The sequence below is a fragment of the Fundulus heteroclitus genome, chromosome 7 (genome assembly GCF_011125445.2).
Source record: "Fundulus heteroclitus isolate FHET01 chromosome 7, MU-UCD_Fhet_4.1, whole genome shotgun sequence".
NCBI lineage: Eukaryota > Metazoa > Chordata > Actinopteri > Cyprinodontiformes > Fundulidae > Fundulus > Fundulus heteroclitus.
In genome coordinates, this window is record NC_046367.1 from 14,406,888 (window position 1) to 14,423,745 (window position 16,858).

At 43.7% G+C, this 16,858-nt stretch overlaps 2 protein-coding genes across 2 annotated transcripts in view; both read right to left on the bottom strand.

Moving 5' to 3' along the window:
- Positions 1–1,751: 1,751 nt before the first annotated feature.
- gdf3 (growth differentiation factor 3) lies at positions 1,752–5,645 on the bottom strand. Its single transcript, XM_012868466.3, has 2 exons — positions 5,259–5,645; positions 1,752–2,783 (listed from the first exon to the last, which is right to left on the bottom strand). Exons 1-2 carry the CDS (start codon positions 5,620–5,622, stop codon positions 1,930–1,932), a joined length of 1,218 nt encoding a protein of 405 aa, XP_012723920.2. The 5' UTR covers positions 5,623–5,645; the 3' UTR covers positions 1,752–1,929.
- Positions 5,646–8,300: 2,655 nt separating this feature from the next.
- Positions 8,301–16,858, bottom strand: part of trappc10 (trafficking protein particle complex 10) — a 32,679-nt gene continuing 24,121 nt past the window's right edge. Inside the window, exons 14-23 of the mRNA XM_012868522.3 lie at positions 15,894–16,426; positions 15,621–15,762; positions 15,121–15,279; positions 14,707–14,936; positions 13,191–13,291; positions 12,904–13,027; positions 12,561–12,725; positions 12,271–12,451; positions 10,228–10,422; positions 8,301–10,031 (exon numbers count right to left, since the gene is read on the bottom strand). Coding sequence (XP_012723976.2) covers positions 9,784–10,031; positions 10,228–10,422; positions 12,271–12,451; positions 12,561–12,725; positions 12,904–13,027; positions 13,191–13,291; positions 14,707–14,936; positions 15,121–15,279; positions 15,621–15,762; positions 15,894–16,426 — 2,078 coding nt within the window. The 3' untranslated portion in view covers positions 8,301–9,783. The remainder of the gene's footprint in view (positions 10,032–10,227; positions 10,423–12,270; positions 12,452–12,560; positions 12,726–12,903; positions 13,028–13,190; positions 13,292–14,706; positions 14,937–15,120; positions 15,280–15,620; positions 15,763–15,893; positions 16,427–16,858) is intronic.

The window sequence follows — 16,858 nt, forward strand, 5'->3', positions numbered from 1 at the left end:
GCCCAACACAGTTTTTTTTTTTTTTTTTTTTAGCAGTGATGGGACTTATTTATCTTTAAGACAAATATTTAGTCTTCCACAGTAAGGTGGCGATGGCTTTCCTTCGTCTATTCTGTCCAAAATAATCCTCCCGATCGCCCTGAGCCAATCAGCTTCAAGTATCGCTGTTATATTTTTGTCTTCATGCCCTAGGAATCTTGGGGAATTTGAAGGCAGCCCTTCATTATTCCCACCACATCAATGCAAAAAAAAAAAAGAAAAGAAAAAAAAGCATTGTTTTCACCCAAAACATGTAGTCCCTGTGGCCAAATAGCTCCGTCATTGCCTCACCTGATCATAAATGTCTCTCTAGGACGCATTGGGATTGTCCAAAAAGTCAGCTGTGAATTTATTGTAGGCTTAATGATGCAAATGTTAGAGCAGAGCATCTTTCTGGGTCTGTACTCTCAGTCTAAATTAATGTAAAAGGGGCCTAGTCACGTCTTTTGACTTTCTGGTTGCATACAAAGGTTTTTCGATTAATTTATCAAGCCCTGCTTATTAGATTTTATTCCTGTGTTTTGTGTATATTTACAATACCAAGATGACGTGACCGGAAGTAAGATATTGAGCATTCGCGCAATGAGTAAACAAGAAGCAGCAATGGGGTCCACAGGCATAGAGGAAATCATAGTGAATAAATATAATCATATGCATATGTTCATTCGTCCCTGTAAAAAAGGTAACGGCAGTAGATCGGGTTTATACTGTGAATCAATGGTACAATTCCACACAGCACATGAGGCATCTCCTCCGAATTGCTCCACTATGCCACTTCCAATTTCAGCGCTCAAAGAGGCATGTATTCATTCTCTGTTGCTTTAAAACTATCTTTAGATCAACTTGTTTTTTCATTACCTTCCTAGTTAGAGTGCAATTCTGTGTTTCTGCCGCCCTCAAACTATTATTATATTTATGGGTAAAAAGGGCCCCAAAGGTTCCTGGCCCCATGTGTAAAAATAACTCTTAAATCATGAATTAATTGTGATTTAGCACACCTTTCGGTTTCAGCTTCACGCACCCCACCCAGGCCTGATTACAGTCAGACCAATAGAACCAAGAGATCCCCTAAATAGAGCCTGTCTGACAACATGAAGTAGGCTAAACTTAAGGATCTCTAAAAAGGAACACATCATGCCCCGACCTGAAGAAACTCAACAATAGATGACAAAGTCAAGGAAATCTATCAGCCATTTTGAGGCGTAGACTATCCACAGAACCAGTGTGAGAGACGACATCTAAAAACGGAGCCAACATTAACAGTCGTGAACCATCCCACGAGTCACCGGTCTACCAAAATGGCTCCAAGAGCGCATTGACGACTACTCCAGGAGGTCCCAAAACAATAAAGAACTGCAAACCTCACATGGTCAGCGTTCGTAAGATATAGTCATACAGTTTAAAAGGCAATCTTACCAACTACAACAGAAATGTGTGTAAACATCTGACTTAGAAGTTAGATAAAAATCCCTCTGAATCTTCTAGCACGTAACAAAAAGAAATGATTTGGTTACCCTCTAACTGACCTCAAACAATTAAACATTTAGTCTAACTTATTGTGTCTTTTTCTAAATCGTTTCGTTTAAATATCTGATTTCAACAGTGTTTTTAAATAAACTCTACAATCCATTAAATTATAAACTAAAGCCCAAACAGGTATATCAAAATACTGCACTAATTTTTAATAAAAATTTCTCTTTATTTATTTGTTGGACAAACACAAATATTACCTTGTTTGCAATCACCAGCTAAAAAAAAAAAAAAATCATTATATACTTATAAAAAAGTTCTATTGACAGCTAGAAGTAATAAGAACAGAGGAATCTCATTATCATCAGTTAAAAAAAAAAGAAAAACAGCAAAACTTAAAATCGGACCAGTTGCTGTTGGTCACCGACAGCCGCACTCGTCCACCACCATGTCCTGGTAGTGTCGGAGCACCACGTTGTCGTTGTTGTCGTAGTAGAGCATGGAGATCGGGGAGAGGCGGATGGGAACGCAGCAGGGCTGGGGCGTGCCCTGCGGGTCCAGGGAGTGGACCAGGGTCTGCAGGATGGCGTGGTTGGTGCCGTTCAGGCTCTCGCTGAGCGGGAACGGACACTCGCCGTGGCAGTAGTTGGCCATGTAGCCCTGCGGGGCGATGATCCAGTCCTGCCAGCCCACGTCCTTGAAGTCGATGTAGAGGCGGCGGGCCTTGCACACGTTGCTGGGCGTGACGGGGAGGTGGACGGCGCTCCTCCTTTGCCGGGAGCGGCACTGGTGAGGGTTCAGGGACACGACCACCAGGGAGGCCTCGATCAGAGGAAAGGTTAGGGCTGCTTCCCGCGGGAAAGTGTTGCCCGGTAAAAAGGGAAGAAACTCGTCCGGGTGCGCGCCGAGCGGACTCAGCTCCACCACCAAGCCGTAGTTGTGACCCGGCTTGCGCCAGCCCTCCGCCAGCGCCGTCAGGTCCATGGTGATGGCGGCTGGCTCCGGCCGCAGCTGGACCGACTGGGACAGCAGGAGCCTGCGGTTGGCCTGAGGGTCGGCTCCCCTCAGCGTGGCTCGGATCACTTTGTAGAGCGACATGCTGACGGCTCGCGGGCCCTGCAGCAGCTCCGCGGGCCTCAGAGGCTTCCAGGGGAGCTTGATCTCCAGCTGAGCCAGAGACAGCAGCTCCACCGGCTGCAGGACCGTCATGTTGAAGAAAAGCCGCTTCTCCAGACAAGCCTGACAGCTGCTGCTCCAACCCGAAACCAGCCGGCCTGCAAAACACCAGCAGGGAAAGAGCGGCGCTTTAACAAGGTTTTGTGGGGGGGGGGTTTTGAGAAAAAAAAAAAGAAAAGAAAAAGAAAAAAAACGCATGACCACGTAAATAACAGTGAAATTCCAGGGCTCTTTATTTCTCCGTGGAAAACGCAGCGTGCCTGGACTCTGCACTGCTGCTAAAATTACAGAGTTTTGCTGAAGCAGCGCTCCGCAGTGATTTAAAGACAGGACCTCAGGATAAAAGCCCTGTTCTAAAAGCCTATCTGACGCGTTTGGTTTACTCTGCCTCATTACTGAACAACACTGTGATGAATGAAATAAAAACACCGCGTCTCACACGGCATCATTATGCAAATCCCGGTCATTAATCTGCTCTCCTGCATAGCTGACCAGACGCAGGTGAGCAATTTATCCTTTTTAACCTAGCCGCGCGTTTCAAAGTTTTCGAGAGAACCATTTGTTCTACGTGTTAAACTGTGGAATGCCGTTCACGGTCCCTTGCAAAAGCGTCCAAATGTGTTCAACATTTTCTCCTTTATTCATAACACAGCTCCAAGCTTTAATGCATTACTTCAGGTTTTATGTAACAGACCAACACGACGCAACACAGAATTGGGAAATAAAAAGGAGATTTAAAAGTGGTTTCCACCGCTTTTTACAGGAAAATATGAAAAGTGTGGTATGCGCATGTGTATTTACTCTGAAACCCTTCAACAAAATCTACTACAACCAGTTATCTCCAGACGCGATTAGTAAATGGGGTCCATGTGTCATTTAATCCCAGTACAAACCCAGCTGTTGTGTGAAGGCCTCAGATGTTTGGTAGGGGACAAAAACACAACTAAGGAGGGGGGGGGGGGTCTGTTGATGAATCTGGCTTCTATGGAAGAGTGGGAAACAGAAAGTCAGCTTTGTAAAGAAACCTATAAGACATCCCAGCATGCATGTGTAAGAAGGTGGGGCTGCCATGGTAAAACATGGCGGTGGCAGAATCATGCTGTAGGATGCATTTCTTCAGTATGGAGGGGATAGCTAGAAAATGGGTGGCGATAAGAACAGAGAAATTATTACAATTAAAAAAATAAAAATTACATGCTGCAATTACAGGCTTTGAGTTTCACCCTAAACACAGCCAGCACTACAAGGGAATGCTTTGGCTCAGGGGTGTCCAAACCTATAGGAATATGGGCTAAGATTGTCAAGACAAAAGTACTGTAGGGCCAAATAATAATAATACTAAAAATAATAATAATAATTACACCCCAAAAATATTTACTGTAGGAAAGGTCTGTGTAAATCATTGTAGATCCACAAGTTAAAAAAGGGTTTTGCTCATTTGCCGAATTAAAAAATGGTCACCCAGTTTACAAATTACTTTCGGCTTGATTGAAAAAAAAATTATTTTTGCTCTAGGTATATCAGGAGAGGATTTGGGTCAGCATTTCTTTGAAAGCACTTGCTGCACCAAGCCAATCTTGATAAATAAACTCAAAGCAGATTTTAATGCACCAAAGTCGACATTTGAGCAAAAGTCATTGGCTATATGGGGTCTTATTTACCATGAAATTAAACCGAACGTAAAAAGTGGGGTTATTAAAAGACAAATACCTAACATTTTAAGTTTATTGATTTCATCTCGTCTGCAATAAGTTTGCCTTAATTATAAATAAATAATACATTAGTTTCCATGCGCATCAGCCACCTATGCTGGTGGGACAAATTTCCCTTGAAATGCAGTTGGGGCACCCACACAAAATCAGTACATGGGTCCCCAATGGCCCCCTGGGGGCTGCACTTTAGACGTCTGCTTTAGCACAAAACATATTCATGTGTTTGAATGGACCGGTCCAGACAGAAATCCAGTGGAGGATCTGCTTCTTGACTCAAAAACTGATGTTTATGGAGGTTCTACATCCAACCAGTCAGAGTTTAAAGAAGAAGAAGAAGAGGCACACATTTTGCTCTGGATGTTCAAAGCTGGGAGAGACCTACGCAAAAGACCTGCAGCTGTAACGCAGCAAATCTACTGACTCGGGGGAGCTGAATAGAAAGCGTATAGTTTCCATATCTTTATTTGTGAACTTTTTTTTTTTGTTCAAAAACCACATATTCTCCTTCCACTTCACAGGTACACGCCTCTTTGTGTTGATCTTTTACAGAAAGTGCCAGAGAAATACATTGAAGCTCGTGGCAGACTTAAAGCAAACTAATGGGATCGCATACACAAACCATGTTGTTCATAAAGTTAAGCTGTAAAGAATAAAAGGGTTTAAAAACAACTCGCACATTTCGGTTTGGTAATGTGAGGCTCGATAAAAACCTCGCACAGTATGACGAGTCTAGCCCTAAGCATTGGGAGCATTTAGTTTTTTGCGTATCATAACTTCAGATGATTACACCTGGACTAAAAATTGGGGTTTAATGACCCGCAGGGCTGCGGACCCCCCTGGGGGTCTCCTAACTTCACCCACCTTGGTCCTGCACGTAGCGGATGATGTTGCCGCGGACTCCGTACTCGGACACCGTGCAGAGGTCGCTCTCCCGGGCCTGCGCGTTCTCCGACCTGCGGAACATCCTCCAAAGCTGGGAGGGGACGGGGCGGCGGGGCGGCTGGGGGCCCCCCGCGGGCCGCGGCCGCTCAGGAAGACCGAGGGAGCGCAGGAAGAGCCGCTCCCGGGGGTTTGCGTCCTCCGCGTCCGAGAGGGCCCGCGCACCCAGCAGCCACGCCGCCAACAGCAGCAGCAGAGGAGCCATGTTTGGTCCCGGGTCTAAGTGGGAGCTCTGTGGATCTTCACCTGGAGCGCCCGGGGCCTCCCCGGTGAGCAGCTGCGTCATTATGTTAATGAGGAGCGGGGCGGAAGGGGCCACAGCCAGGGGCCAGATAAGAGGAGCGATCTCATATCAGCGGGGGGCCCCCAGAAATAACATCAAGGGTCTGGCACTGTCCGTCAAATCTCACCACTTCTTTATTCAGTTTATTCCAAGTTTATTTACACTGAAGGAAAAATTTGAAACGTAATATATAAAACATATAAAGACAGCTAGGTTTTACTTCATAATGCTGGTAATTCTGTTGTTTTTTTTGTAGGATTATTAATTTTTCCCCATTTAATTCGGAGTAATTGTACTTGATCTCATCTTTTTCTCCCATTAGCCGTCAAAATACTGCCTTTTTCTTATGTACTGTATGTTAAACATGTATTTTACCTCAGTGGGTATATGAAACCTAATTACAGCAGATAAGCTAAGAATAGGGTTAGCGTCAAGTCAAGAATATCTCATCACCTTTACATTCCCTGCGTAACATTTGAAAGAAAATATCTAAAAGGATAGTCAGTAGTTTTCTAAACACGTGTTTATATGTGGTTCCCATCAGACTATTCTGGAATCAAAACATTTCTCAGAGCCAGCCTGATGTGTAAATGAAACTCTTAAGGGCCCTAAGAGTACTTTAACATGACATGCTCACGAATGCATCAGCTGTAAACAAACTATAAAGTTGATAAGGGACATATCTTGCAAAACCACTTTTTTTTAGCCCTTAAATACATTGTGTTGTGTACTTGGAGTCTCTAGGAGTGCAGACAATGTGAATGTAGTCTGACCAGGTGCTGCGTAGATATGTTTATATTCTTTATCTGTCTTTATTTTTCTTCTCTGTTCTCTATTTTTTAAATACTTCATCAGTTTTTGTTGCAGAGCTACTAAACAATCTCATGGACTTCCAGCTTACCAGTCTCACATATTCACCATTTTTATTTCTCAGAGTGATTTTGTAGTCCCTGCTGAAAGAAGCAGAAGCTATGAGTGGAAAAGTCTCCATTGTTCATCACACCTTCCCTCAGGATCCTACAAAAATGGCTGAAAGATGGCAAGAGGAACTCTTTGTGACTTGGAGGAGGGCAAATTTAGTTTTTTCCTTTAGATTTAAAGAGACAGCACCAAAACGATTTGCTGTCAGGTGCACTTTAGAACAGGGGTAAAAAGGGGATAAATTAACAAGGAATTCAGACCAAAGCATCGCAGTTCCACTGAATATAGACCACTTGAATGATTGCAATGTGAAAAGGAAGAACTGAAAAGGATGATAGGTCCCCTTTAAAGGTCTTAACCAGTCCCATTTTAATGCTAATTATATGATTTCATGTTCACTGTTACTGTTAGTAAATGGATGCATAGAGCTGTTTTTCATATCATTGTTTGTGGACTGCATATGAAACTTTGCTTTAGGCCACATCCACTTGAGTTTTCTTTTGTTTGGTTGTGTTTCTGCCGTTAGTGTACATCACAGAGTGCGTTTGCTCCTGTCCCTGTTGGCAGGGGAAAAATAATTCAGTCATATGAAGCAAAAGCTGAACCTTGTTTTTCCATAGAAACTTTTGAGTCCCTGCCATTCGGAAAGTTTATTATGTAGTGGGGCCAGCGCCTTTTTAAGCAGGGGTATACGCACACACATTGAATTTCAAATAACATACCGCCTACTGGTGGCGTGGCAGGGAAGTTTCACAGTTTTTTTGCCATTTTTACTAGTGTGTTGTGTACGAAGATCGCAATTAAAACATTGTTAATATAGTTGTGTTGACAGAAACAAAAATAATATATTCTTTAAACGGGTTGTCATCATGTGCTAAGGCGCCTTAGACTCTTCAAGAGCCAGAAATGCATAATTACTGTGATGGAATTGGTTTGGGTAAAAACGAAACTCCACTTTGGGCCTTACACTACCTTCAGCCTGTGCTGTTCAGATTGGATGTAGACACACACACACACACACACACACACACACACACACACAACATGCGGTTTTATCCAGACTGTCACCTGCCTTGTCTACTGTCAGGACACAGCTGAACACATCACACTTCATGTGCTCCTGTAGTGAGTTTATTGCACCACCTGGTGCACAGTGAGGGTACTTCTCTAACAACCCATAAAGGGTAAAACAAAAATGGGAAAAAATGTTTTTTTTTTGCGTGTGTGTTCTAAACTTCTGCCTGTTTAATGACTTTGAGACAAGTAAGCCTACTGTACTTCCCATTAATCAGGATAAACATTTCAGTTCACCTTACTGTTCCACAATACTTAAGGGAATTGTGCATTAGGTTTTTGGTGGCAACCCTATGAGGAAATAAGCGGGTCAGAAAATGGATGGATGGATGCTGTAATAAATATCTAAACCGTTCAATACAGAAAACATTATAACACTTATTTTGCTTTACTTTGTTGCGGTTTTTGTCTCTCATCCTGAAACCTTTCCTCGACTTAGGGTAAATTGCCTGCCGCTTTCTATACTTATACTCCTACACTTAGATTTTCTCCATCTCTAGGGTTTCCCTTTTTGTAACCCGTTTTGTCTGCGCTGGTTCTAAACTTAGTGTGGTGCAGAAGGTAAAATAGACAAAAGGCCCTGCAGAGGATGGTGAGAGGAGCAACCATCAGTAAGAACCAACACCTCTTATGATGTTTTCACTACCATACACCCAACCGGCTGCATCCGAGTCTTCTTAATACAGTTGGCATCAAAGATCCTTTTTAATTTCAATCATTATTTACAGATCAGTATGTACAGAGGTCAGAATACAGCAGGAGGTCGAAGGGGCCGGGGAGACGTTACTGACATTCCTCCTTTCAGAAAACCCAAAAACAAACAAAAACAATGAAATCGAAGAGTTCCTTATTTCTTTCATCCAACCTTTCCAGATCAGCAGCATGTGTGCATAGCTCGGACACAGGTTCAGCGACACGCGTGTGCACATAAATAAATAAATATGCACGCGAAGCGCCGCATATGAGCGGTCCGCAGATCCCGCCGTAGAAGTCTGCCCTGATCACACGCACTCAGACAGAGACACAGAACCCCAGCAAAGAAGGGAAAAAAAAAACAAAAAAAAAAAAACAACGTCTAATAAGTCTGAGCCTATTTTCTCACTGGCTTTATATTCTAGAGTTTTGGATTTTTACATAACAAAGAAATTCATTAAAAAAAAAAAAAAAAAAAGTTAGTTACCAAGTTCTCAGGAACATTTAAAGCCATATCCTCGACAGACTTTTTCACCATTAAATATGAAAACTTTGAAATAAAAACACAAATAGCTTGTTTTTTGTTTTTACTTTTTAAAAGTGAGCCTGTGCTTTTTCTCTCACCTCTTACAATTAAATATTTGATGATTCTTTTACCCAGTTTTAGTCCTTCACAGCTGTTGATGAAATTATTCATTTTAAAACCCAGGATGGACCAACAATAGCCAGAAATACAGCAGGGGTTGTTCAAAATGGACCCAATTTTAACTGTATAACCTCCTTTATGCTTTTTTTTTTTTTTTTTTCATTTTGATATTCAGTTTGAGACGCCATCTCCTCACTGTCCACAATCACAGCTCTGAAATCTAATCTGAAACTTTAAGGTACATCATAAAGTAATATTTGGGAGTAGCAGAGCAGAAGGGACTGAGACGATGAGAAAAAGCGTTTTTCACTTCTTTGTTACTGTCCAGGCAAATATCTCAAAATGTGTAAAACCAAAAAGAGGCCCAGAACGTCGCTTACAAGCAGGCCACACCCACCCAGAGTTACAGTACACTTCATTAGCAGATCATGGCGTACAAACATGGAGAGCTTTGGTGCAACATGAGACAATCAGGAGTGTTTTTTTTTTTCTTCAGTTCAAAATAGCACGACAGGCGCAGATTTGATTCTTCAGTTCATATATATATTTATATATTTATATCTATAAATCCATTCAATGAGCTATTTACAAAGTATGGCAAGTTATTTAAATGTATCCTCGGATGTTGTCGGCTCTTCACTGTGTAGTCCGTCGTGTTTGCAGTGATTAGAGCGTTTCATGCGTAGACGGGTGAGTCCGTGTCGGCGACCCGCGGCAGTCTTTGACGCAGACCCGGTCCGGACGAGCTCCGGAGGCTCAAAGGAGTTCATCCACAGCGACTGGGAGGAAGTCCCGCAATCTGGGGAGTGGGGACTGCTTCACCCCCAGGGTCATGTGGCGTTGACCTCCATGATGTGGTCGTCGGCGGTGGGCAGCACCAGCACCTGCTGCGAGTGGCTGTTGTTGAACACCTGTCCCTGGCTGAAGGCTTCGAGGCGAGGCATGGCCACGCCCCTCTGCTGCTGGTCGCTGCTGCCCACCGAGTGGATGCTGCCTCGGCTGCGGATGCTCGCCGTGTCCCCCTGGTCGTCCAGCGTCTTGTCCAGCAGGGACAGGCTGTCGTTCTCTACGCAGCTGTCTGTGGGTGGCGAGAAGGAGAAGACATTAAAGACACTGATTGGACACGGCGTGAAGACAGGTCAGCACACGTCTCGCAGCGCCATCGCTGAGGTCTGGGGGCAGTACGTACTGCCAAACACTGCAGCAGAACTACGTCCGTCCTGCTAAATCCGTCACAAAATACAATCGTATACGATCCTTTCAGTGAGTCTTACCAGGGTCTGGCTGAATGGCCGCTGCGGCGTTGTGAGGGAGGTACTTGAGGACCTTGATTTTGGGGAAGGGCAGGTGACCTGCGAACAGGGGCATCACCTCGATCTGCAGCTTGTGCGTGGCGTTGGCCTTCAGAGGCATCACCACCATCCCTGAACTCTTGCCACACACAGCCCAGTTACTGCTGCTGTCGGCCACTGGGGACACAAACACACAAAGTAAGCCTCGCCGCAGTCAGGCTTCGTTGGGTCTTTGCCAGGACAGGCACACATTTCTAAATGAGTAGTGTACGGTGTAAATAGTGGTAGGTCTGTCCATTTAAGTTTAAAGTTTGACTAATCGTATCGTCTGTGTAATAAAGTACAATAAAAAAAAAAATCTTGAAACCTAGTGGCTTAAAAGAGCTTTTCAGAGGATAGTTTTTCACATTTTGTCATGACTTGCAGTATATTTTATTGGGATATTATGTGACAGACCAGCACCAAGTGAGAATCATACGTGGCTCTTAATTTTTTTAGGAGCCACCCAAGGTGGGTGAGTTAAAAACTGAAAAGTGTCTCATGCCCTGTGTTTAGCTCAGCATCCCATCAAGCGAAGAAACATTATCCTCCCATATGTTGCTGAAGTCGCTGAAAAACCAAGGAGGATTTTCTTTAAACAAAAGATCCCCGTACATTTCAAACCCCACAGGACGCTCAGACAGAGGCTGGTCCATCCTAAAGACAAAACCCTCAAACCTAGATGAGCAGAGTGGTGTATGCAGGTCAGTGCAGTGAAGAATGTTCTGATCTTTATGTTGGAGAAACCAAACAACCTCTCCACAGACGCATGGCTCAACACAGGAGAGCTACCTCCTCAGGACAAGACTCAGCCGTCCACCTGCACCTCAAGGACAAAGGACACTCTTTTGAGGACCAGAATTTTCACATTTTGGACAGAGATGGTTTGAGAGAGGGGTAAAGGAAGCCATTTACGTAAAGTGAGAAAAAAACAACAGAAGAGGAGGACTCAGGTTTTAACTTTCAAAAACTTACAACACAGCAACAGGTTTGATTCCTGCCAAGTTTCTCCCCAGTTCACACTTCCATGCATGTGACCACAACATTTCTCCTGTAAACCAGGCGAACAATGAGCCTAACGACTCTCCATGTTGTGTTTCCAGGTGAATCTACATGTGAATCTAAGCTCCAACAAGGCCTTTCCTGCAGGTCTATAAAGCTTTAAACTCCACACTACTCCAGACATTTTGAATTGAGAAAGCTTCCTGGATGGGAAGTGAAACGTCTTCAGCTTCAGAACAGAAGTCAGTTGTGTTATTTTTAACCTTTTTTGGGTTTGATCATGACCTGGATGAGTGAGAATCTCCACCAACATACTCCCATCACCTCTGACCACCTTCCTCCTATGCAAACGCATCCCGCAGCGTTACGCTGCAGGCATCACGTTTTACTGTGGGGACGGTGCGTTCAAGGTGCTTTGAATTGTTACGTCTTCTTCCCACACAGCGGCCTGCATGTAGGTTGAATAGTTTTGTTCCTATGAGGCCAGAGTACTTTGCCCTACATGGAAGAGCCGCAGAGATCCACAACATTCCCTGATTAACGCTTTCCTTGCCTGCTCTGTTTAGGTGAAAAAAAAACCTGCTAGGATGACAGTTGTGCAGATGATGGATTGAACAGAGCTCTGAGGGATGTTCACAGGTTGAGACGTTGTTTTATTACCCACCCTTTCCCTTCCACCTCCCCATTATATGCTATTTTGTGCTAATTGATTACATAAACTCCTATTAAATTACACTGACTGATATTTTAACCACCCTAAATGTGACGAAGGGGTCTGCACATTTTCACAATCACTATAACTGTAAAGCAGATATGTTTAAGCTGTGTTTGAGCTGAATAAGCTTAGAGCCTTTATGCCAATATGATAAGAATAAATAAAAATAAATAAATGCAGAAGAGGTTAATCTTTACCCCTCCAGGTAAATCCAAACTAATTGAGTTTGAGTTTGAATTCTCGTTGAGGAAAGCCAGGTGCTAGCATACCTTCATACATCAGCTTGGTGGTTTTGAGTCCATCAGTGTCAGTCTTGCTGTCCTCGGCCATCTCTCCGTCCGAGGGCTCAATCAGTCGCGTTATAGACACCTCGAGTCCACAGACCAGACCAGAGCGGCAGTGCGGTTCGCCCGCAGGGGGGAAGATCTCTGCTTTCACGCTGTACAGTGTCTGACAGCAGGAAACACAAGTCGGACAATAGTTGGCTCTTTTTAAACCTGGCTTTATTTGCAATAGGACAGTGACAGGGTTACTCAGGCCAGAGGAACAAGCGACTCACAGTGACTCTCTCGAGCTGAAACTGGTAGTGGAACGGCTTGAAGGCACAGCTTTCTTGGTTCAGCGGACAGAAGTTGGCGGAGAAGACACACTGCAGACAGGACGGCAGGTCGTCCTTCCACCTCGCCTCCCACAAGCAGAACACGCTGTGCTTACTGCACAGGAGCTGCAGATACACGCAAAACACAGCACCATCAACAGATGGACGCCATCCATCACGTCCAGATCCTCATCCTCTTATTGAGGGATCATCTTTGAAAATACTTTTTACATGCCAGCAAATCACTTTAAATAAAAAAAAGGTGCACTGAACGTCTTTTTCATCTTTTCTTTTATTTCCTCACCTGATTTGTTTTAGTGTTAAAGGACTGCAGCTCCAAAGATTCGTGTTGCTTCTCCGTCAGCTTCACGTCTGCCAGCGTGAAGCTCATATCCGACACGTTCTGCACGCACACCTGGATGTACTTTCTGTGGAGTCGGGTCACGGGGGGGAAGGATGCACAGGTGAGTGCAGGAAAACCGATGGACAACACAGTCCTATACAATTTATTCAGCGCATTTACTCGATTCAACTTGTTAGATGTGGACATTATAATCATCTAAACACTTTCATGTGATCATGCAGACTCACCGGTTACCAGAAGAAAGCAGTGAGTGTTTGGTCTTGAAGGGGATGTAGAAGGTAAGGGCGAGCAGAGTGGAGTAGATCGACCACGGACAGTCGATAGACATCTGTGGACAGAAACCGTACTCTAAAAAACTCCTCCAGTTTCAGTCTATGTCAGACCCTCATTTGTCACCGTCTCTATTTCAGTCAACAGCAGCCAACTCGTTCTCAGAATCACAGAGATTGCCTGACTAAACTCTAAAACAGTACCGGAAATCAGAAAACAACCCACACGACTCTAAACTCTGGTACTGATGGCCCAAAGCACCCGTCTAGATTACATTCAAGTCAGTCTCAAGGCCCTTTACAAGTGTAAAATGTGGTTCAAGCGTGTCTTTTTTAGTTAGTTTAGCACATTGCTTTCAGTTTCTGCATCTGAAACAGCTGAGGGAGGCCATAGCAGCAGCTGCAAACATAGACAGCTCTATTTGTCATTTTGTATGCACAAAGTGCGTACAGAACGAAATTTCGTTTGCATACAGCTTGAAAAATCGCAGTAAATTGCACTAATTTTCAGGGTAAAGATGCAGCAGCGATTTAGGTAAACAATTGAAATGTAAACAATGTAAAACAATCTAACGATGTAGACAATGCAGGGGAAATAGACAGTGTGTTATTCACGGTATCCAGGAGAGTATTATTAAAACCGTGTAATTATTAATTCAATATTAATTCAATTGCACAGTGCAACATTTACATATTACATTTATCACCATTTTTTATGTCTGCTGTACAACTACCACTATTGTGTGGCTATAGGATGTAAAAATACGTATGGACATTTTTAGATTATACTTTCTAATTCATATTTTTCATTCTTATGGTGAGCTTGTCAGTCTTTTTTGCTGAATGTTATGCTGCTTAAAACGGTCCCAACTGGTTTTTATTATTATTATTTTACTGAAACATTAAAAATATTCGCGTGTCAGTAATATTTACAAATTAAAAACCTAGCCTATTTTTTTTTTTTTAAACATATGGCCACTTACATAAGAAAATCTGAAACACTGGCCTATTTTCAGTGACCCAGAAAGAAAAGCTAAACCGGATGTGACGTCACCTCGCCGCAGTCCTTCTGCTTCGCATTTTCCAGAAAAGATGGCGGCTGTTGATATCGACATGCCGGTAGATACTTGACTTAGACTTAGACTTTCTTAGACAAACAAATGCAGAGATGTCCTTCGAAAACCCCACTCCCCTGTGTTTTACTTCCATTTTCCAAACATGTTGCTCTCTTCCACCAGGATATGATTTATTTATTTTTTAGGTCATTTTAGGATGGCTAACATTGTCCTCATGTGGTCTCTAGTGTGTGATTCTGCAAACTTAGTTTATCTGTCAGGAATCCATGTAAATAAATGTTTCATATCATTGCATATATATTGATTTACATAATAATTTCCATTCTGTCTGACCACATCCTCAAACAAAACTAAAATGTTTTCCTAAATATAAGCTAAATAAAAGTGTCCTCGCTCACCCTTTGGTCAATGGCGGTCATGGGCGTGTCAGGATGGCTGTAGCTGCGGGGTCGATGGCGCACCTCCCCGTTGGTCAGCCTCTCGTTGGCTGGCCGGTCGGACCCGGACGGGATGAGACACAAAACCTCGAGCTGGAACTCCAGGGCGTGGTAGGGAGGGGTGGGAGGTAGGCTGATGCTGGTCACCTTTTCCGACGACTGGATGGACAGGACGCTTTCGCCAACCAGCTCTGGTAGATAAAAAACGAAAACGACGCAAGGTTGGAGGAAGAGAGGCTATACATGAAAAACACGGCTTCATAAAAGATAACAGAAAGACGGCCCATAGGGAGGCATGAGATTTAAGCTACTAAGGTTTAATCAAAATGCATCGCCTGCAAATCGATAACCGCCTATTGTTCAAATGAGACTGACCAGCATCGGGGCTGCTGATGCGGGCCGTGCAGCTGGAGGAGGGCAGGATGGGCATGGTCTCCGTGTTGCTGAGCTGCAGAGCATCTCCTTTCTTCACAGTGTAGTGACCCGTCAGCAGAGTAAACTTCACCAGCTGAGGCATACCCGCCAGGAGAGGCTCTAAAGACACAAACGGAGTGAGAAAAACCACAACTAAACAGTCTTTTGGGCTTAGTAGAACCAAAAGGCCACAAGGAAAAGTTATTTGGTCTGATGTCCTCTGGGCTGTTTGAAGAAAATGATTTCACTGTGAAAATATTGTTGCTAAGCCAAATATCAAATCACTCTGAGAGGTGAAAAAAAAAATATCTTGGTGTTATGACTCTTAAAGAGAGATCAGAACCAGCTAAAAGTGGATAATCAGTTTATCTTTATTTTTCTATAATTAAATCCATAACAGCTTTTATCAAGATTTAATTGTTGATTTACGTTTTTTTTCTCATGAAACAGAAGATCCAAACCTGAAAGAGGCTCCACGGTGAGCTGGGGCTCCTGAGAATAAACTTCATATCGGACCGATGGGTAGATATGAGACAGGACGAACTGCACTTCGCCCACGGTGGCACACAGCTGCCGTAGCGTGTAAGTCCCTGGCTGTCCGCTCTGTGAGGCAAAGCAAAGCAGAGCTGGGAATGAATGGCCGAAATGTGGAAGTCGCTCTGGTCAAAGTCAGTAGAAATGAAAACATCTCCTCTTTTGAGCTCATTTTTTAAATTATTCTGAAAGCTCCTTACGGGTGCTGTGAAGGTGATGCTGTTGTTTCCGGGCTCCAACTTGACATCCTGCACCTTCAGCATCTGTCCTCCTTCCTTCATGGCGACAGTAGGGGGGCTGACACAGTTGGGCGTCTCCGGAGGGGAACCGTTTTCACGCCGACGCATGACCAGGTGAGTGTTTTTACAGACCACTCCCACGGAGGCGAGGGAATTGTCCGAGGGACTCCTGTCCTGAATCTCGTCCATTTCTAGCGTCGGACCAGCAGCCGCGGAGGAGGGCGGGCCTGCTGACGAGTTGCCCTGTTTGAACTCCACTGTCCCTCGGTTTGTGCGCCTCAGCGTTCCCTTGGACCTCCCGTGTGTCCCTCCGTGATCAATGTCAAAGTGAATGCTAGCAGCCAGCTGCTGAATGCGCACTGAAACAGGCATCAAACACCTAAGAGTGAGCTCCACCTGCAGCACGGCGCCGGAGTGCACCGACGCGGTCGCTGGGTGGAACTGTAGTCGGGTCAGCTGGGCAAAAACATTCATGCTGAGAGTCACTTTGTGAGCTGTGGAAGAGAGAAAACACGCCGTTGAGAAGGAGCCGCTTTTGCATTTTCAATCACTTTACAAACTCAAAAAAGGTACTAAACTGAAATGTTTTCAGATGCATTTTGTCAGGTCGGTAATCCCTCCATCTGTATGGAGGACCAAGTCTTCCATATTTAAAAATAAATACAGAAATAAATAAATGCTCAATAAATAAATATGCATACAATTATGTGCCACCAAAAATACAATGCACAAATAAACGTAGATAGAAAATAAATTATACAGTGAGACAAAATGTATATATCTCCTTTAATTAGCCACTTTATTTATTAATTACTTATTTTTTAAGTATTTATGTGCATGTTATAATATTTTTGTCTGTTTTATTCTTGCTTTGTATTTTTTTTGCCCTATTTATTTCTCCGATGCTATTTATTTCTGCCTGTCCT

What these genes read in the sequence shown, in the direction of transcription:
- gdf3 (XM_012868466.3), bottom strand. Translation starts at nt 5,622, where the DNA reads ATGACGCAGCTGCTCACCGGGGAGGCCCCGGGCGCTCCAGGTGAAGAT. An exon ending in CCGCTACGTGCAGGACCAAG is followed by an intron (nt 2,784 to 5,258) that starts GTGGGTGAAGTT and finishes GGTGTTTTGCAG; the next exon opens with GCCGGCTGGTTTCGGGTTGG.